This window comes from Leucoraja erinacea, chromosome 5 (genome assembly GCF_028641065.1).
Source record: "Leucoraja erinacea ecotype New England chromosome 5, Leri_hhj_1, whole genome shotgun sequence".
NCBI lineage: Eukaryota > Metazoa > Chordata > Chondrichthyes > Rajiformes > Rajidae > Leucoraja > Leucoraja erinaceus.
The window spans coordinates 77830768-77852815 of NC_073381.1; the positions used below are offsets into that span (position 1 = coordinate 77830768).

The 22048-nt window shown below is 40.7% G+C and overlaps 1 protein-coding gene across 1 annotated transcript in view; it reads left to right on the forward strand.

The window, feature by feature from the left end:
* Nucleotides 1-22048, forward strand: part of LOC129697442 (midasin-like) — a 182418-nt gene that overhangs the window by 122682 nt on the left and 37688 nt on the right. The window contains 16 exon segments of the mRNA XM_055636025.1: nt 1319-1428; nt 2205-2919; nt 3411-3566; nt 3816-4092; nt 5997-6232; nt 6896-6991; nt 7108-7202; nt 10794-10918; nt 12820-12969; nt 14192-14301; nt 15734-15775; nt 15777-15817; nt 16976-17156; nt 18220-18379; nt 19468-19614; nt 20924-21050. Coding sequence (XP_055492000.1) covers nt 1319-1428; nt 2205-2919; nt 3411-3566; nt 3816-4092; nt 5997-6232; nt 6896-6991; nt 7108-7202; nt 10794-10918; nt 12820-12969; nt 14192-14301; nt 15734-15775; nt 15777-15817; nt 16976-17156; nt 18220-18379; nt 19468-19614; nt 20924-21050 — 2768 coding nt within the window.

Below are 22048 nucleotides of genomic sequence, written 5' to 3' on the forward strand. Positions count from 1 at the left end.
AGATCCCCATGCACATCAATGCTGTTAATGGTCTTGCCACTAACTGTATTTTCCTCTTACATTTGACCTCTTATTAAATTGCATTTTGATCTGAGCTTCAGTTTAGCTTGGATATACAGCACAGAAATTTTCCCACTGAGTCCGCATTGATCAGCGAACCCTGTACACTAACACTATCCTACACCCTAAGGACAAATTACAATTCTTACTGAAAACAATTTACCTACAAACCCGTACATCTTTGGAGTATGAGAGGAAGCCAGAGCTCCCGGAGAAAACCCATGTGGTAACGGGGAGAACATACAAATTCCACGTACAGATAACTCCCGTGGTCAGGATCGAACCCGAGTCTCTGCCGCTGTAAGGCGGCAACCGCCGTGCCGCCCCAAGCGAAAAAAACATATCTGTAGAAAATGCTTGAATTATGGTATTTTCAAAATTGAAACATTTTTTTCAATACTTCACAATGAAAATAGAGCTACTTGACAAATAACAGATGGTTGGTTGTGATGGGGCTCCATCTTGGATGTGGGCGACGTCTTAAAGACTCGCGTAGGTCAGAAGGTACAGAAGGAAGACATGGGAGAAAATGTTGAGCTTCCACATAGTTCCAAAGAAGCCACCATCAGTCATCAGACAGAAAATTGACAAATGATCCATTTTCTGATTTCAAAGTTAAAAAATATCAGGTTTAACTCAATTTGGATGACAAGATATTTTGAGCTGTTTAGGATAAAACACTATGATAATGCAATTTCTAATTTAATCATATCTTGTTGAAGCTACTGAATATGCATAGGAATTGGAACCTTTGAACCTTATTTGCCGAACATAGAACATCACCGGATCAGACCTTTTGGCTCACAATGTTTATGCAAAACATGATAGCCTACACACACTAAGAGACTGCACTGGTGTCCTTCAGATTATTTTTTAAACTGAGACTCCTGTCCCTGAAATTTGAGCGAAAGTTATAAATTCCATGGAATTGCATGCACGTTCTCATATTATTTTCAAAAATTGATAAATTGATTAATGATCCCCTTGATGCTGGGTACGGTGTGGACGTAAGATCTACCTCACTTATACCCATTGATAATTCAATGTATGGAAGATTATTTTGGGTGAAACAACCAATTGTACTTTCAAATCCTTAATTGCTGTTTAGTGTGGTTGATAAATGATAGCACTTTATAAATTATATTTGAATCTGAGGGAGCTGTCTGTTCTGTTTTGCCTTCAGACATTTGAAGGTTACCTGTAAATATCAATTATTGCAAATTTAAATTTTTTTTGTGTTAATTTCTCCCCCTCCTAGTTACAACAATTGGAGACTGAGTGGAAGTGCCGGAACCTATCGGAAAAGTTATTCACTGGCCGAGAGCATTCACAGGAAGGAGAGAATGAGCATTGCCATCCCAGAATTAGGTGCCACATCGACTCATTTTTTCTTACTCTTCGAGCTTGCAAAATATTTACTTTTAGTCCATGACTTCCTTACTGTGGTTTCTATGGCTGTAAATCTTCCACCACCAAGCTCACTGACTTGAAACTAAACACAGTGCTTGAAATACTCTATAGGTCAGGGAACATCCATGGGGAGAAATGCAGTTAATGTTTTGGGTTGATGAGTATGTTGTCCGAAAGGGGTGTGCGTCATTGGTTTTAATCTCTTTTTAGTCGGAGGGTGGTGAATCTATGGAATTCATTACCACAGACGGCTGTGGAGGCCAAGTCAATTTTATATTTTTAAGGCAGAGATGGACAGATTCTTGATCGGTAAGGGTGTCAGGGTTATGGGACGAAGGCAGAAGAATGGGGTTTAGAGGGAAAGGTAGACTGAATGGTGGAGTAGACTTGATGGGCTGAATGGCCTAATTCTGCTCCTTGAACTTAAAAAAATGACCTATTTTGCTTCTGCTGAGAAAAAAATGCCCTGAATCATTCAACTTCACAATGAAACTTATAGCAGGAATTGTCTATGCTTGGTAAGTCCTGGTTTCCATCTGTGGAGCAAGTGTTGTGATCATTTATGACCCGTTTCCCTCTTGTGGTTTATACCATAGCACATAACCATTGGGTTATGGGCAGTGATAGTTGTGTAAATGCTGCGTGTAGTTATGTTGATTGCATCTATAAAGCTATTTTCATTCCTATACTGCTTTCCAGAGTCACTGATTTTAAAATTATTTGATGTGTCGCAGGTTTTTGCAGCAGAGAATCAAGCACCTGAAAGAGAAGGATGCAGAACTTTCCAGAAAACAGGCACATCGTCCCAACGTGCCGCAGTACGTACGTTTATACCAGGACATCCATCATTACATATTGAGTATTGGACACGGTTCAAGAATCAAAATCCTCCTCCTGCGTCTGCTGCAACATTTGCTGGCGAAGCGACCAAAAACACGGCAGAGTTTCCAGACCATGTTGAAGGAAGAGGCGGCTTGGCAGCAATCTCAGCACCATTTCAGGAGGCGAATTGCCGAAGAGTACTGGCAATACCCCGATGTTGTCGAGCCACTTAATGCTGCAGTCCTGCAAATGCAGCATGGCATGAGACTTCTGACATCAGAAGTCCATCTTGCATTAAATCACAAGTTTGTCAACCAGGCTGATCTTACTCGGCTTGTCACTTGCCTTTTGGTCTTCCCTTCCGTCAGCCTTGAATTCCCAACCTACCTCAGCCTTGCAGAAGCGTTATGTTCAAAGACCTTCATGGAAACCATACAAGGGCTTGTTCAGCTCCTGGGTAAGAGCTTGTCAGCAAAATCTGAAGAGAAGACTCTGGTCAAGGAGCAAAGAATGCTGCCAACACAAGAACAGCTGCTAATGAATGCTCTACTATACTTGCATTGCCATGTACTTTCCATGGGTGAACTGGATCAGGATTCACTGCAACTTCTCAGGCACATACTTCAAGTAATTGAAATGCTGTCTTTTATGCAATTTGCTAATTATAAATATATATATATATTGGGAAATCAAAATGCATGCTGTCCCTCTCTCCTTAAAGCTATGCCCCTAGTATTTGATTTTTTTCTTCCCATGCTGGTAAAAATGTTTTGTCTATCCTAAATATGTCCCTCATAATTTTATACACACACATGGTGTAATACTCCCATTTTGGTTATAAACCTCTTTTTGAACTGAACTTGGCTCATCTCAATCCAGGATATGTTGATAGAACGTGCATTTATCCATTTGTGGTGTGGTTTAAAATATCTGAACTTCAACCTGGAGATTAACAAATAAAGGAAATAATATTGGCAGTAGATGAAGGATTGTTTTGCGTAAACCTGTGACGATCAAAATGGTATCTAAACTGGAGCAGTGTATTCTTTGTGGTTAGCTGCTATCAACAAAACCGTATTAATTATTTGTAACCTGGATCATTTTGTTTTGTATAAAAGGCAATGGTAAATGCTTGGGATGAGCAAGAAGAATGCAGGCGATTGAAGGAGGAACAGGAAGCCAGCCTGTACAAGTACAAGAATAAGCAGCATGGACTTTCAGAGGTAGAGGAGGAAGAACAGGAATTCAAGCAGAATTTCCCACAATATAGCACGGTAGGGTGAAAAAAACTTTCAATCAAGATACAACTAATCTCACTTGGATCCTGTGTTTGTTTGTAGCACTGTCATTTGTATTACAGTAGACACATTAACTTGTACATTCAAGTTGAATAGTTTTCCTGATATGGCTTTAGGTTGGGATTGCCATACTTGACAATTTTCAGGGTTTTTGCACAATGTACATGCAAAACTAAACCCTCCCCTGCCTATTATTTAATGTAGTAATTTTTCTTCCTTCTATAGGATTTCACCGATATTACATCCCAGCCCAGTCTTGAACAAGAAGAGATGGACACTGAAGTCAAGACCCCAGAGGCTAAAGCAGGGCACCGTGCACCAATCTCACCAAGTTCAATTCAGATGTTGATAAAAATTCACCAGCAAATGTATTTGGGATTTACACAATCCTTGTGGTACCACCAGGGAGCGCCTGCACATCAGAACAGTGATTACTTAGGCGCTTTAGTGTCCTCTTATCATACAGCTGCTGTGCTAATTACACAGTTCTATTCTCTCATTGGTGAGTCTGGTAAATTATTGCTGTATGTTCTTATTTATTGCACAGATTTTTAAATCAGTTAATTGGGAAAATGTATACGATTCCAGTTTCTTGTGTTGCGTATTTAGTCATAGAGCCATACAGCGTGGAAACGGGCCCTTTGGCCAAACATGCCCACACCGTCCGACATGTCCCATTTATACTAGTCCCACGTGATTGGAGCATATCCCTCCCAATCTATTCTATCTCCATACCCAGCTAAATGTTTCTTTAAAATGTTGTGATAGTACCTGCTTGAAGCAAATGAAGATGTTGAATTCTAAATGTAAGAAAATTTAGTTGCTTGTGGAATTGAATATAGTTGGGCTGTAAAGTTTTAAAATTTCAATGAAGTAAGATGTCATTTTGTTTGGATGGCAATGTACATGAAAACTTGTCTTTTTGTGTGCATCATTTGTTATCCATTTAAACAATGACTATATAAAATGGTGGTTGAGTTTATCTTGCCAATGTTTGATAGCATTGGATAAAACCAGAGCACATGTTGGTGTGTATTAGATGGTTAATATTGTGTTAATACATTACCAGACAGAGTACCTCTGTAAATGTCTGTTTTAAAAGTATTTTTTGGAGGTTTCTTTAGTTTTTCTATGTGGGGGAGGGGGGTAGGGTAAGGGGGAAACCATTTCCCAGTCACTTCCTGGCGAGTACGCGACTGTTCTCCGAGTTGCGTCCTCGTCCCCCTCCTCGCGGCCTACCAACTGGATTGGCGGGGACCGGCCAAACCTTCAGCGGCGGCGCAGCGCTGGATTCACCGCGGGGCGGGCGATGCCTTATCTGGATCGCCGTTTGAAGCTCCGGAGTGTTGGGCCTGTTGCTTCAATATCGAGGAGCTGTGGTTTGTAGAGCTTCCAGTGCGGGTGGTGCTGACTTCAACATCGCGGAGTCCTCGGACCTTTTACTGAGGGTCGCCAGAGTGAATCTCTGCCCCGCGGGGCCTGTGGACTTCGGGAGCTGCGGACTCCGGTAGGAAGTGGCCGAATCAGATGTTCAAGCCGCTGAGGTTGTTCTCCTGTTCTGACGTCGGAGTTCCATCATCCCAGCGAGAGGGCCTGAACATCGGGCCACCCGTAGCGGCGACAGCGAGGGGTCAGGAAATCCCGAACAACAGAGGAGGATGACTGAACTTTGGTGCCTTCCCTCACAGTGGGAAATTTTGATTCCGCTGTGTGGGGATGGCTATGTTAAAGACTATCGTGTTATTCGTATGTCTGTATGGTGACCACACATTTCACTGTAAGAATTGGTACATGTGACAAATAAATGTAAAATGAAAATAACTTTGAGGTTACAGAACAATGAAAATCAAGGAATTCAAAGATTTGGTTACGACATGGAGTGATGTAACATTTGGCAAGCTCCTGTTAGAAAATTTTTGGATGAATTTAATTATTTTTTATCATTGGAAGTGTTAGAATTTGGTCGCCGGTAACCAATTCTTGGCTACAAATAGCTGAGCTGACAAGACAATTGGTTGCTGAAACAAAACTCCCTTCTGAGCAATGTTTTGGCTAGTGAATCTCTGATTCCAATGTATATAAATTTGATTTATTTCTTGCTATTTGAGATGGTAGATAAATGATTGAAGACTTTTATCCCAAATGTTTGGAAAGTGCAATTGATCGAAAATGGGGGGGGGGGGGGGGGGGGTGAAATGTACACCTATTGAAGGATAAAAATAATTGTGGAGCATGAGATTTCTGGAATATAAATTCTCAGCCAAATTATTTCCCTCAAAAGAAATATAAATAAAAAATAAACCTTGATAAATTGAAAATTAGGAGCTTGGTCTGAAGATGCTAGTTGTAATAATTTAGCTGATCATAAATTGTTTTCATTAACGTGTTATATTTATTTGGGTTTAGATGCTTCCTTGAGTGGACAACTTCATGGCAGTCAGTTGCTGTTGAGTTCCCTCATCCAAAGTGCTGTTTCTGGAGAAGGAGCCTGTGAGCTCATCCTGCCCCAAGAGGAAACATATGACTTCTATCACCATCCAAATATTCCGGAGGTCAAGAAATGTCTGCCTGTTCTGAGAAATTTCACCCAAAAGGTGAAGGAATTACTAATAGATTGGCCTGAACATCCAGTGCTGTTGCAGGTAAGGAGAATCTGGTCACCACATTCTTTGTATTGCATGGTTTGTTTTGAGCAACATGACCATGCTGAATGCCTCCTTGATACACCGAGATCTCAGACCCATGCTCGGTGAATCTTGGGTTAGACAGGGTTTCTGAAGAGAGTGAAATAACACAATAAGCAAATGACAAGAGCAATTTTGTCATTTCTGTAAAGAAGTCTCAACAACACATTGTCTTAACTATAGTTTTATTAACTGTTCACAACATTACTGCTCTAGCTGTACGTGGTCTGTCACCGGAGCTAGAGAGAGAGAGCCAAGGGTGGGAGCATGCAATTATACACCTAATAAGGGGAGTGGTTAGGGGTGGTGAGGTCACTATGTTAAAGGCACATGCACTAGCCATCTACAATTTCCATTATGCAAATGCCTTCCATTACTTTAAGCTTCTATATTTCAGTGTTTGCTGTGGATATCCAAAAGTTGCTGCTATATCTGAAGTTCTAATCTAGCAATAAATTTGCTTTACCCTAATGACAGGAATTGGATTTTTAAGTTTCAATTTCACATGTCAGCAGGCATCTTCTTGAGATTGAAAGTTATGCTTGGCTTGATTATGAGAGCTGTGAGCCATGAAACTCAAGGTAGACTGATTTTTTTTTTTTTTTTTTTTTTGCTTTACAGTTGTTGGTCGTAATGGACAGAATTCAAGGTTTTCCCATTTCCAGTGCTTTGGCAAAATTCTTAAATGGTATGGAGATCCTCTTGAGCAAAGCCCAGGTAAGCTATTCTCCCTTTCACAGCTCCAAACTCTCAATAGCCACTCATTTCAATCCATCAAAATGTGCTCCAGCGATGTTTGCTCTCTGGATAATTTTCTACTTTCTGTTTTGTAGGACTGGGAAGAGAATGCTAGTCGATCTGTGTCCTTGCGAGAACGCCTCGATGATGTTACCCATCTAATTATTCAGTGGCGTAAACTGGAGCTAAAGTAAGAGTCGTAACATGTGTCAAGTACTTTTACATGGTAAATGTAGGGAATTGAAGAATACAGTTGAACAGAGGGATCTGGGTATAACCGTGCATAGTTCCTTGAAGGTGGAATCTCTTATAGATAGGGTGGTAAAGAAAGCTTTTGGTATGCTAGCCTTTATAAATCAGAACATTGAGTATAGAAGCTGGGATGTAATGTTAAAATTGTACAAGGCATTGGTGAGACCAAATCTGGAGTATGGTGTACATTTTTGTCGCCAAATTATAGGAAGGATGTCAACAAAATAGAGAGAGTACAGAGGAGATTTACTAGAATATTGCCTGGGTTTGAACAACTAAGTTACAGAGATAGGTTGAATAAGTTAGGTCTTTATTCTCTGGAGCGCAGAAGGTTAAGGGGGGACCTGATAGAGGTCTTTAAAATGATGAGAGGGATAGACCGAGTTGACGTGGACAATCTTTTCCCTTTGAGAATAGGGAAGATTCAAACAAGAGGACATGACTTCAGAATTAAGGGACAGAAGTTTAGGGGTAATATGAGGGGGAACTTCTTTACGCAGAGAGTGGTGGCGGTGTGGAATGAGCTCCCAGTGGAAGTGGTGGAGGCAGGTTCATTGGTATCATTTAAAAATAAATTGGATAGGCATATGGATGAGAAGGGAATGGAGGGTTATGGTACGAGTGCAGGCAGGTGGGACTAAGGGGAAAAAAAAATTTGTTCGGCATGGACTTGTAGGGCCGAGATGGCCTGTTTCCGTGCTGTAATTGTTATATGGTTATATGGTTATATACTTCAAATGCATGGTGGTGTAGACTTAATTTGACTCGAGTGTTAAACAGCTTTGTATAAAATGCTGGAGTAATTTGGCAGGTCAGGCAGCAATTTTGGAGAGCATGGATAAGTGACGTTTTGGGTCCAAACCCTTCAAGATTCTGAGGAAGGATCCCGATCCGAAATGCTGCCTGACACGCTGAGTGACTTATTTTGCAAACCAGCATCTGCAGTTCCTTGTTTCTACTAAGAATTTAATGATTCTGGCTTTGCAGAGGTGTTAGAACAAGAGGGATAATGACGCCATTAAGGTAGACCTAATGTTATACAATAGACAATAGAAGCAGGAGTAGGCCATTCGGCCCTTCGAGCCAGCACAGATATTCAATGTGATTATGGCTGATCAACCACAATCAGTGCCCCGTTCCTGCCTTCTCCCCATATCCCATGACTCTATCTAGCTCTCTTGAAAGTATCCAGAGAACCGGCCTTCGCCGCCCTCTGAGACAGAGAATTCCACAGACTCACAACTCACTGTGTGAAAAGGTGTTTCCTCATCTCCATTCCAAAAGGCTTATCCCTTATTCTTAAACTGTGGCCCCTTTTTCTGGACTTCCCCAACATCGGGAACATGTTTCCTGCCTCTAGCGTGTCCAAACCCTTAGTAATCTTATGTGTTTCAATAAGATCCACTCTCATCCTTCTAAATTCCAGAGTATACAAGCCCAGCCGCTCCATTCTCTCAGCATATGACAGTCCCGGGAATTAACCTTGTGAACCTACGCTGCACCCCCTCAATAACAAGAATGTCTTTCCTCAAACTCGGAGACCAAAACTGCACACAATACTCCAGGTGTGGTCTCATTAGGGACCTGTACAAGTGCAGAAGGACCTCATTGCTCCTATACTCCTCTTGTTATGAAGGCCAACATGCCATTCGCTTTCTTCACTGCCTGCTGTACCTGCATGCTTACTTTCATTGACTGATGAGCAAGGACTCCCAGATCCTGTTGTACTTCCCCTTTTCCCAATTTGACACCATTTAGATAATAATCTGCTTCCTGTTTTTGAGACCAAAGTGCATAACCTCACATTTATCCACATTAAACTGCATCTGCCCATTCAACCAACCAAGTCACCCTGCATTCTCATAGCATCGTCCTCACAGTTCACACTGCCAACCAGCTTTGTGTCATCTGCAAATTTGCTAATGTTACTTGTAATCCCTTCATCTAAATCATTAATATATATTGTAAATAGCTGCGGTCCCAGCAATGAGCCTTGCGATACGCCACTAGTCATTGCCTGCCATTCTGAAAAGGACCCGTTAATCCCTACTCTTTTTTTCCTGTCTGCCAACCACTTCTCTATCCATGTCAGCACTCTACCACCAATACCATGTGTCCTAATTTTGCCCACTAATCTCCGATGTGGAACCTTATCAAATGCTTTCTGAATGTGCAGGTACACTACATCCACTGGCTCTCCCTTGTCCATTTTCCTTGTTACATCCTCAAAAAATTCCAAAAGATTAGTCAAGCATGATTTCCCCTTCATAAATCCATGCTGACTCGGACCGGTCCTGTTACTGCTATCCGAATGTGCCGCTATTTCATCTTTTATGATTGACTCCAGCATCTTCCCCACCACTGATGTCAGGCTAACTGGTCTATGATTCCCTGTTTTCTCTCTCCTGCCTTTCGTAAAGTGGGATGACATTAGCTACCCTCCAATCCACAGGAACTGATCCTGAATCTATAGAACATTGGAAAATGATCACCAATGCATCCACGATTTCTAGAGCCACTCCCTTAAGTGCCCTGGGATGCAGACCATCAGGCCCTGGGGATTTATCAGCCTTCAGTCCCATCAGTCTACCCAACACCATTTCCTGCCTAATGTGGATTTCCTTCAGTTTCTCCGTCACCGTCGTACAATCAACAGTGTTTAATTATCATGCTCTGGGACCAGAACAATGAAATTACTTTCTGTACCTTTACAGACACATTAAATATAATCACACAACACACCTATATATAATAAATTATGTTATTTGTGGTAAATCAGATAGTGATAATGCGAGCCAAAGTAGTAGTGTGAGGTCCATACTAGTTTGGTGCTGAGATAGGGTTGTTGTGCCAGGTGTTTCAAGAACTTGATGGTTGATGGAAGAAGCTCTTCATAAACCTGGATGTAATGATTCTAGGGACCCTGCACTACCTTCCTGATGGTAGCAGTGAGGTGAAGTTAAGATAGAAACTGAAATATCACTTTCCAAAACCTAAACCGATGGTGTCAATCCATGTGTATAAATATTGTTATCCATATGGAATGAAATATTGAATCTTATTGAATCCAATTGGTTCTTAAGGTGGGAACAGCAGCAAAATGGTGCAGCTGTTAGAGCTGCTGCCTCACAGTACCCGAGACACTGACCTCTGTAAGACTATGTAGAATTTGCACGTTCTCCCTGTGACTGCGTGGGCTTCCTCCAGGTACTCCGGTTTTCTCCCACGTTCCAAAAATGTGCGGGCATGTAGGATAAATGGCCTTTGTAAAATTGGCCAGTGTGAAAGGAGTGGATGAAAAAGTGGTTTGTTTATCTGACATTTTTCTCAGGAGCTGCAGGAGTTGACACTTGTAGGTTAGTTAAATTAAATTCTCACAAGCGGCTTTAGTTATTATTTGAGAACAATTAAAAACATTTTTTTTTAATTCTTGGTGCTTTTCGCAACTTTCGCATTGCTGTTGTGTTTAGAGTTTAAGCATAAATTTCAAGATGTTCATATTATGACTCTACTTTAAATCTGTCCGCAGCTGCTGGTACAGTAGTCTTGACATTGTGAGGAAAAGACAAATGGAAAATTCATCCAAACATTGGTTTTCAATATATCAGTTGGTTGAAAAATACCTTCAGAAGCAAGCTGAAGAAAATGTGAAAGGTAGTACAGAGATTGCATTAATTTTCATGAAGCCAAAATATCTGGAAACCTTTTAATGAATCAAATGGTCACTTTCAGTTGCCTTTGATGATAGTACCTCAATATTATATTTGAAACTTTGGGAACATAGAACAGCACAGGAACAGACCTTTCATCCCACAGTTTCTGTGCCAAACATGATATCAACTTAAATTAATCTATTTTGCTGAATGTGATCCATATCCTTCCATTCCATGTATATTCAGGTGCCTGTTGGATCTGCTTCCACCACCACCTTCGGCAGCACAATCCAGACACACACCACACTAAAAAAAAAAGCCTTACCCGTACATCTTTAAACTTTACCCCTCTCACCTTAAACCTATGCCCTCTAGTCTTTGTCATTTCCATCCTGGGGGAAAAAGATTCCAACTGTCCATCCTATCTGTGCCTTTCATACTTGTATATACTTTATCAGGTCTCACCTCAATCTCGATGTAAACCAATCCAAGTTTGTCCCTTGTAGCTAATACCCACTAATTGTAGTTGTAATTAAATTATTAGCAGTGTATGTAAACATACCAGGAATTTGATTTGCCAACAATCATGTAAAAAGGCAACAAGATACATAACCACATAAAAATTAAACAGCCACCACAAAGGTGTGTGAGAATCCCCAGGGCATACAGCATAAGTGGAGACCCACTGCCATCAGTTCAGTGTCTGGGCCACACACACTCTCCATCACCGTGATGTGACCAGAGTTGTACCGACCGCTGTCACTCTCTGCAGTCCCTATCCGCCCGAACAGTCAATAAGCCGTCCACACTCGCACTAGATTCCGGGATGTCCTCCTGGAGCCATGTCCCCTGGTAGTCAAGACAGTATCCAGGTTAACCTCCTCTGCACAGTCTCCAAAGCATTCACACCCTTCCTGTAATGAGGCAACCAGAATTGCACACAATACTCCAAACGCAGTCTATTCAAACCTATAACATCACTCACTGACTCTCCTACCCAATGCCATGACCAATGAATTCAAGTATACCATATACTGCCTTTACCACTCTATGAACTTGCTTGCCAGTTTCAGGGAGCAAAGAACTTGGACCCCACGATTCATCCATACCTCAATGCTGTTGAGGGTCCTGCCATTAACTGCAGAACTTTCCCCTTAGATTTGACTTCCCAGAGTACAAAACCTCACACTTGTATGGAATAAACTCCATCTGCCATTTCTCCACCTATATCTTTTACAGATCTATATCTTGTAATATTGTTTGACAATCATCGTCACTGCCTACAACGGCACCAATCACTATCCGAGGTCCCTGCACTGATCCATGTGGAACCATACTGTTCACAGACCTACAATGAGAACGATACCCTTCCACCTATAACCCGAGTCTTCTATGTGTAAACCAGTTCTGAATCCAAATTATCAAGTCACAGTGGATCCCATGTATCTTACTCTGAATCAATTGGCCACCATGAGTGACTTTGGTATATAAACAACCACTGCCCTATCTTTGTCAGTCATTTTGTAGCCTTCAAAAACCTCATTCAGGTTTGTGATCATGTTCCTCATTAGCCCATTTTTACTTTATTTATATATATATATCCCCATGGCAAATTTGGCATAAATATATATATATATATTTATGTGTGTGTGTGTGTGTATTATATATATATAATACGATAAAAATGGGCTATTGAGGAACATGGCCACAAACTGGATTGTGTTCCCTGGATTGGATATATCTTCTCCAAGATTTACCTGAAGTCTGTCCCCCCTCCTTATGCTTTATTGTTGATGCCCTGGCACATTCCGCCATCTGGGTACTCTCGGCTGACATTGAATGGGTGGGAGTGCCTTAACAAATGTTTCTATTTTTAACCTGTGCCTTTATGACTCTGTACAGAAGTGGAAGATGGGATGAAACTGACAGAAATTATCAGCACTCTGCAAGCTTTCATTGAAGGAGCCACCTTGGCAGAGTTTCACTTTCGCTTGTCAATGCTGCTAGCATTCCATTGTCATGTTGTGGCAGCCACAGAGCAGGAAGGAAAAGGTAACTATCTACATGATAGAAATTTGTATTATAGTAATAGGGCCTTGATGTGGATGTGGAGAGGATGTTTCCACTAGTGGGAAAGTCTAGGACTAGAGGAAATAGCCTCAGAATTAAAGGACGTTCTTTTAAGAAAGGGATGAGGAGAACTATCTTTAGTCAGAGGGTGGTGAATCTGTGGAATTCTTTGCCACAGAAGGCTGTGGAGGCCAAGTCAGTGGATATTTTTAAGGCAGAGATAGATAGATTAGTGCAGGTGTCAGAGGTTATGGGGCGAAGGCAGGAGAATGGGGTTAGGAGGGAGAGACAGATCAGCCATGATTGGATGGCGGAGTAGACTAGATGAGCAGAATGGCCTAATTCTATTTAGAAATCTGTATGGCATTGTTTATAGAACTACTTTCCTGATCATATAAATATGATTTGATGGTGCCATTTAGTTACCAACTGCATTGCGTGCGCAAAATAATTAGGAAATCTGGTGATTTGGGATTGTTTTATGATGTGTTTGATCAATATAGCGGAACTGGACAGGATGAGAAAGAGCTAGTGTTTTAATATCCTTCCTTTGTTTGTGGAAGTGGGTGGAATCACTTGCAGAAATAATTTGGACATGATTGGAAGGATTCAATTCAGACCTGAAGTCTGAATAAATGTCCAGAACCTAGTGTGTGATGGAATGAGAGTGGTGTTCCACATAACTTGCACTTTATTTAACCCATGTCGACTGGAGCGAGTTGTAGGGGCTAGTGGAGTCAAGGGATATGGGGAGAAGGCAGGCACGGTTTATTGATAGGGGACGATCAGCCATGATCACAATGAAAGGCGGTGCTGGCTCGAAGGGATGAATGTCCTCCTCCTGCACCTATTTTCTATGTTTCTATGTTTCCTAAACCAGCAGATTGTAGGGGAGTTAAGGTACAGGTAAATGCTTCAGCTGAAACGCAACTGTATAGAAATCATCTTCTGGGATGGAATCGGCAAATTTGGCATCTGTGCTCTTATTTCTGAAAGCATTATTCTAAATGTTTTGTTTTGATTATAAGTAGTCATCAATAAATAAGGGAAAGATGCAAGGCGCTGGGCAATGCATTTATATTGATGTTTGGGCAATTTATAGATTGTTGATTGTGCAGAAGTATAGATATATATATGTGAATCTTTTAATTTAACTGTTTATTAAATCATGAACATTTTTGACGAGAAAATTATTTTATCACAGATGCCTTGTGCAGTTTACTCTGGAATTTATACAACTACTACAAGCAATTTTCAGAGACCGTTCACGCTAAAATAACTGAATGCCGCAGTCCTATAGAGAAAGAATTGAAGGTAACAATGAGAGGGTGTTGAATATGTTCGCCAGTATGACTGAAATTCCTTAAGGCAGATGATTGAAAAATTGTTTGTCTCAGACAGTTGAATATAACGGGAAAGTAGTTTTTGGTTTCAATGTTGATGTTTATTTGCTTATAGGGTGTGTTAGAGTCAGTCATACAGCACGGAAATAGGCCCTTCGGCCCAGCTTGTCCATGCCAACCAAGATGCCCCATCTTTACTAATCTCACCTGGTTGTGTTAGGCCCATGTCCTTCAAAACCTTTCCTATCCACATACGTGCTCAAATGCCTAATAAATGTTATAGTACCTGCCTCAACTACCACCTCTGGCAACTCGTTCCATATACCCACCGTTGAGAAAAGTTACCTCAGTTTCCTATTAAATCTTCCCCCTCTGTCCCTTGGTTCTTAATCCCTCTACTCTGGCATTCACTCTATCTATTCCCCTCATGATCCTATACAGTTCAATAAGATCACCTCTTGGCCTCCTGTGTTTCAAGAAATGAAGTCTGATCCTGCCCAGCTTCTCCCAAATTAGTTTTGTTTTAGCAGTCCTCAAGTTCACACACACACATGCCCATCCATAACGACAGAGCAACTTGGAGAGGGTCTAGGCGAGGCCTGTAATTCAAAGAATCTTGCAGCTGCTTGCCTATACCAGATCTCTAAGAGCTGTGAAATTGAAGCTTGTGCTGGCAAGAGACTTGCTCAGGCTGGTGAGTGTGGGCATTGAGATGGTGTTTAGCACGAGATTCTTGGGCTCAAAGCGTTGCTTAACTCCCACTTACCGCATGACACAGTGCTTCCACCCAGACTCTGATATCATCAACTGATGCTAGGACAGGTTTGTAGTTATCCTGTTGATTTGCAGAGCTTCTCACAAGATCTCCAGTTTTGCAGGAAAACTGGTATCCTGCATCGGTGTTTACAGGGCAGAAAAACTTTAAGATTGAAAGTCCTGTACTATACAAAACTGGTAACAATCATACATCTCTAATATGATGCGCGGTCACGGTGGCGCAGTGGTAGAGTTGCTGCCTTACAGCGCTTGCAGCGCCAGAGACCCCGGGACTACGGGTGCCGTCTGTACGGTGTTTGCACGTTCTTCCCGTAACCTGCGTGGGTTTTCTCCGAGATCTTCGGTTTCCTCCCACACTCCAAAGACGTACAGGTTTGTAGGTTAATTAGCTTGGTAAATGTAAAAATTGTCCCTTGTGGGTGTAGGATCGTGTTAATGTGCAGGAATTGCTGGCCGGCGCGGACCCGAAGGGCCTGTTTCCGCGCTGTATCTCTAAACTAAACTAATTTTAACCTCCTCTGTCTACGTGATGCCTTAAAATGTTTTATCTTTTGTGTTTAGAAGTATTGCACTGCTTGATATTTTATTGTCAATTCCCCATCTAATTTGATCATGTCTGTGTGCAGGACTACATCAGGGTTAGCCGATGGAATGATGTCAGTTACTGGGCTCACTGGGGCTGTAAAGCAGTCAGTGGAGAAAACACACAGGTAATTTAAGGTGTTGGAGATTTTTAAAGTGCTGCTAATTGGTACTTGCACAAACTAATATAGAAAACCATCGAGAGCTGACTCCCCCTTTCTCACCTTAAGCCAATGCCCGATACTTTTAGAATCCTCTGCAGGAAAATGTCTGAGTGTTATCTTTATCCATGCCCCTCATGATCTTGTACAAAGTTTAGATAGGCTGGGACCAAGACTGAGGCGTAACCTTATTGAGGTAACGCCTCAGTTTTGGTCTCAGCCTATCTAAACGTTCCCTATGACTCGCAAGCCCAGGTAACATTTTGGTGAATCACTTCTGCAATGACATTCTTCCAGAACTGCGCACGATATTCCAAGTATGGTCTCACCAACAGCTTGTACAGCTGCACAGTCCACTTGACTCACTGCTTTCAGGGGGCCATTAACCAGTTCTGTCGAATCTCTCTCTGTTCTGCAACATTCTCCAGTGCTCTCCCATTTACTGTGCACGTCCTGCCCTGGTTTAACATACCAAAGTGAGTGTTAACACCTCACTCTTGTCAGACCATCAGTTGAAGGCCTATTTGGAGATCATAATTGGCGAGGGTTTGTTTGAAGTTTATGATCACCTTTGACGAGGTGCCTGAGCTTTTTGCTGAGCACTTACAAGATTGATAGATATTATTGGCTGTGATCACAGGTAAATGACCATATGTGGGAGAGACCTGTATGAAACTCTGCTGCAGAATAGTGTGATGATAATAAAACTTGGCAATGAATAATGCTATTTAAATGTTATTGTTCAGATTAGCAATCATAGGAGTTCTTTCAACCGATCAACCCTATTTACAGAATTAGTTCCGTGCACCTAAATAGTTGTATTGTGTATCAGTCTACTCAAAGTTTCAGTTAACTTGGAATCACAAATTTTAAGAAAGTGAGTTTCTGATTTCCAGCTTCCTCTGGGGAGGAAAGTAGTCTCTGATTTCACTCATTTGCCCAAACAAAAAGCAGAACAGCTAAATTTCTGTTATCAGACCTCATGACACTTCTAATTCAGCCTGTTGTTCCAGCGAGCGTACAATCTCTGCTTCCAGGTCAATATATAATGCATGTTGTTCCCTGTCCTCAACTGATGCAGTACTCCAGGTTTATCTGCCTCAATAACTTTGTGTGTGCCCCTAGGACGCTGTTTAAGTTGATGAAGAAGTTTGAGACTGCTCTGCAGAAGCCATGCCGTCCAGAATTAACAGAGATGGGAAAGTCTGGAGACTTGGGTAGTGTTGACCCTCAGAAATCGACCAATATAGAGACGCTGAATTGTACTCTAAAGAGAGTTTTCACAGAAAAATCGGATCCAACACAGGTATGCAAATGGAAACTTTGTCGCATTAGCAGACTATGAATTTATAATGTGTTGGTCAATAATGAGGTCATATCGAACAAGGTATATTAAAGCAGAGTAAGAGTTGAAAATTGTCAAGATTCAATTATTATTTATAAATCCTTTGGCTTTCTAATGTAGAATGCTATGTTCTGATATCTGTCATTTTAATGACCACTATTTGTAGTTTAGAAACTGTAGGGGACGCAGCATACATATGTGTTTTATTTAACGGTTTAACATGTTGGTTTTGCTTTGCGGCCCACATTTATTACTTTGATCTTTCAAGTACCAGCAGTGGATCTGCTGGCAATTATTACTCTCAATTACACACCACCTCCAACAATCAATCAAGTGCAATACTGAGGGAATAATAATAGTTTACAAGATGAGACATTGAAACTCATGGTAGTCTTCGAGATGAGATATTAACACTAAGTCACGTTTGTGTATCAAGTGAATGTCCCATGGAACTATTTGGAAGAAGTGCAGTAAAAGTAACCTCCCATGAGAAATGACCCCCTGTTCCTTTTGCAGTAGGTTGCTGTGTGAAGATCTGCTGCAAAATTATTTTGCATTAGAGGAGTAGCAATACCTCAAAAGCACCATGCATTCCCTTTTTTCCATATGCAAAATTATCTCTTGGTAAAGTCATTTGATTTCCTTCCAAGAAAGTCTCCGCCACTCTTGTGCCAGAAGAAAATGAAAATAATGCCGTTTGCTCAAAGAACATTAGATCATGCTGCTTTTATCTAAATATATTAACCTTGATACTTATGTTAAATCTTATCTAAAAAAACTTGAGAAAAAAATGATAATTACAATTTGAGCAAGAATATTTTTGGTGGGGAAAAATTGTCTTGATAGTATGAACTTTTATTGGGTTTTCAAATACTCATTTGCACAGCAACCTGGTTACAGTTGAACATCACGGAAATTTTGAAAGCAAGATATTATAGCTGTTGTATCCTTTGCTGCAAGCAGGGAGAATATCCATCCATCATCAGGTCACTGTTGTTTAACACTTCGATTTCTGGCATTGCAGGCAATTTTTCTGGAAGTGGGAAAAAACACTCTCTGTAAAGATGCAAATTCTCTTCAGGCCCGTCTGCCAGTGCTGTGTAAAAGAATGAGGAAAATGTGCTGGACACTGGTGATGAAAAGTTCCCTTCCAAGATTGGTGGAAAGTTTGGATCAATTTACAGGTATCAAAAGATGAAGCTATATCATTTACGAACCAATCTCCAATGTTGTATTATTAGTAAATTATTCCATTCTTCTTTATCATGCCTTTTTTTTCTCTCTTACTCTCTATCTATAAAAAAAAACTAGAAGCAGAATCAATACACAACTGATAATATTATTAATGTACGACTGATAGACATGAAATGTTTTTATTATGATATGTGCTTGCTTCTAATAAAGCTATATTAAAAAAAAAAAAACGATGAAGCTAAGCATTCCCAGTCCTCTCAAATAGCAGGCACTCCTTAACTGTGTGAATATGTGTAGGAAGGAACTGCAGACACTGGTTTATACCGTAGATAAACACAAAATGCGGGTGTAACAAAGGCAACATCTCTGAAGAAAAGGAATAGATGACGTTTCATCAGTTGAAGAAGGGTTCCACCTATTATTTTTCTCCAGAGATGCTGCCTGACCCACTGAGTTACTCCAGCATTTTGTGTCTAGCTGTGCGAATATGTTCTAAATGGAAATACCAATTAGTTTAAACATTCATTTTGAAACTTGAGTTGTGCAAAGATAATCGTTCATTGTTGTACCAAGCTCTAGTTGGGAAATAGAGTTACAATAATTAGGTGTTTTGAAACTGACACCTGGAAGGGAAAAAAACACTTGCATCTACTCATTGGGATAACATTATTTAAGTAGTAGGAGGTGGCAAGGTGTGACTAAATATTGTGGGAGGGAATTTGTGGAATTGGGAAGGGTACAGTCACTTAATAGGACAATGAGCTTCAGGATTCCTTGTGTGGTATTTCAGGGATTTATTGAATTGTCATCTTCCACAAGTTAAACCCTTGATCTATTTTAAGAGTATAATTTTATAAATTGCTGTAGGAATCTTGTTCATATACACTCTGAAAAATCATCTTTATCCTTTAGAACTTGGAATGGAATAGTTGTGCTGAAGAGTATAGACTCATTACATATACCATTCATGGCTTAACAGCAGAGGGATCTTGGGGTCCTAGTCCATCTAGCTCCCTGAAAGTGGCAACACATGACTTCCCAATAAAGACTGAAAGATTATAACCTCTTATATTTGTAGGAGATGTTATTACTGGTGTCCAAGATCTCCAGGCCCTTGTTGTTAATCAGAATGCTGATAAGGAAGTACAGAGATCAGAAGTCAAACATATCTTGATGCAGAAGCAAAGAGCATTGGCAGACCTCTTCAAACAGCTAGCTGAGATTGGTAAGTGAACTGTATCATATCTAGGAACTTGCATGAGTTTGTTCAACCTGAAACTGAACATTTGCTAGTACTAGTTGCCTTTCCTTGCCAGATGAAAAATGACTCCGGTATTTGTACTATTTTGATTTTAAAGGATAGCATGACTGAACTGTAGATGATGAGTCAAGATATTTTGGAGAAAGCAACAGCAGAACGCTGGTTCAGAATTTACTGGTGCAACAAGGGGCTCTTGATGTGAAACTTCCCTCTGCCAAAAGTTTTCTGAACATACAAACCTTGAAGATGATTAAACATTAAAAGATATTAAATTACTGGAAATTATATAACTAAATTAAACAACATAAATTAAATTGCTTTTAGAAGGTATGGCAAGTGTGAATATGATGGGACGAATGACCTGTTTCCATGCTGTATGACTTGTGCTCCATTTGCCTCTCCTTTTCAAGCCATTCATTTCCATTGAAATGAATGGACTTCCACATACACCCCCTGATCTAACCAGGTCTGCTTTTCTGATAAATGTCACTCCACTACTGTACTCCAAAGAAGCATGATGCTGCAGCAAAGTTTTAATATTAGCTGACCATCTGACCTGGGAATTCAAGAATTTCTACATGTGCACATCCTTGCATGCATACTCCAAACTTTCAGTGTTAGAGATGCATGCCAGTAGTTTGTAGCTGCTTTCACAGAAAGTTTGAGATGCTATGTGACACCTTACTAAGGTAGCATATCAATGACTATAAAGTATCATTCATTCATTCATTCATATTACCTGGTTTCCCGTATAGTTGTCGGTTAAATGTGTTGAATATCGCACAGTTTATTTAAAAAGAGTTACTTGCTGTTAAATGTCATCAATATGATTTCATGTTCAAAAATAATCTTCTTTACTTTGCTGATCCAGGTTTAAAGAAACCATAGTTAATTCAAAACATTATCTTAATAGCTGGTTAAAATTGTTCAGACTGCCTACTAAAACATCCAGTTTTCTTACTGACATGGAAATCTTTGCTGTCATTGAAGAAGGGTTTCGGCCCGAAACGTCGCCTATTTCCTCCGCTCCATAGATGCTGCCTCACCCGCTGAGTTTCTCTAGCATTTTTGTCTACCTTGGAAATCTTTGCTGTCATTTTGGTTCACTGTGCTCATCATTGTTATCTGGCCAACAACAAAGAGTGGGTATATAAAGGGATTTATGGCAGGCATAAAATAACAATTTCCTTATCCCTGAAAACTATGTATCGTGGAGGTTCGGATTTTGCAAATGTGCGTGCAGTATATTTCATGTTGTCTACTTTTTTTTCAGGTCTTTCTTACCGAAAAGGATTGGCTTGGTCCCGAACTAAGGATCTTCAGGACCTGCTTTGTCTACACCCACTTGATGTGAAAACGGCAATAAATGTGGTTGAGAGCGATGATGAGTTAAATAAAATGTATGCTCATGGTGGATTCTGGAAAGCTCGCTTGATAAAACTTTTTTGTTACATAGTTTTAAAAATTACTCTCTTTAATTGTGGGTTGGATATAACTAGTAACGTGCAGTGTCTTGTATCTGTTGAATACGGGCCGTATCTACGTGATGGGTGGCTCAGAGCCATTCTGCTGCTGTGCAGTCATGAAGTGAATATTCATCCATCCCTGGGAGTGGGTGAGTTGGATGCGTTTGTGGGATGGGTTGTTTGTGATACATATACACCTTGTGGTAGACAGGCAAAATAATTCTTCAAAGGTCCCCTTCCTTCAACTGGCACCCTACTCCACAAAAACACATCACTCCCCCTGAAGAAGGGTCGCGACTCAAAATATCACCTATTCCTTTTCTCCAGAGATGCTGCCTGTCCCGCTGAGTTACTCCAACTTTTTGTGTCTATCTTCGGTTTAAACCAGCCCCTGCAGTTTCTTCCTATGCCATCCCTTGCCTATATTGGGTTCCTTGAAAGTAGTGTCACTGTCGTTCGGCACATTGGCCCTCATCAGTAAGCTGGGAAGTCATGTTACAGTTGAACAAGACTTTGGTGAGGCCGCATTTAGAGTATAGTGTTCAGTTTTGCTCACCGTTATAGGAAAGATGTTAAGCTGGAAAGGAGCAGAGAGGATTTATGAGGATGTTGTTAGGACTTGAGGTCCTGAGCTATAGGGAGAGGTTGAGCAGACTTGGACTTCATTCCTTGAACCCTAGGAGGATGAGTGATGATCTTATAGAGGTGTATCAGATCATGAGACGAATACAAAGCGTAAATGCATAGTCTTTTACCTCAGAATAGGGGAATCAAAAAACAGAGGACATCGATATAAGGTATAGGGGCAGAAAGATTTAATAGAAACCTGAAGGGCAACCTTTTTACACAAAGGCTGGTAGGTATATGGAACAAGCTGCCATTGGAGGTAGTTGAGGCAGGTACTGCCACAACGTTAAAAAAAAAAAAACATT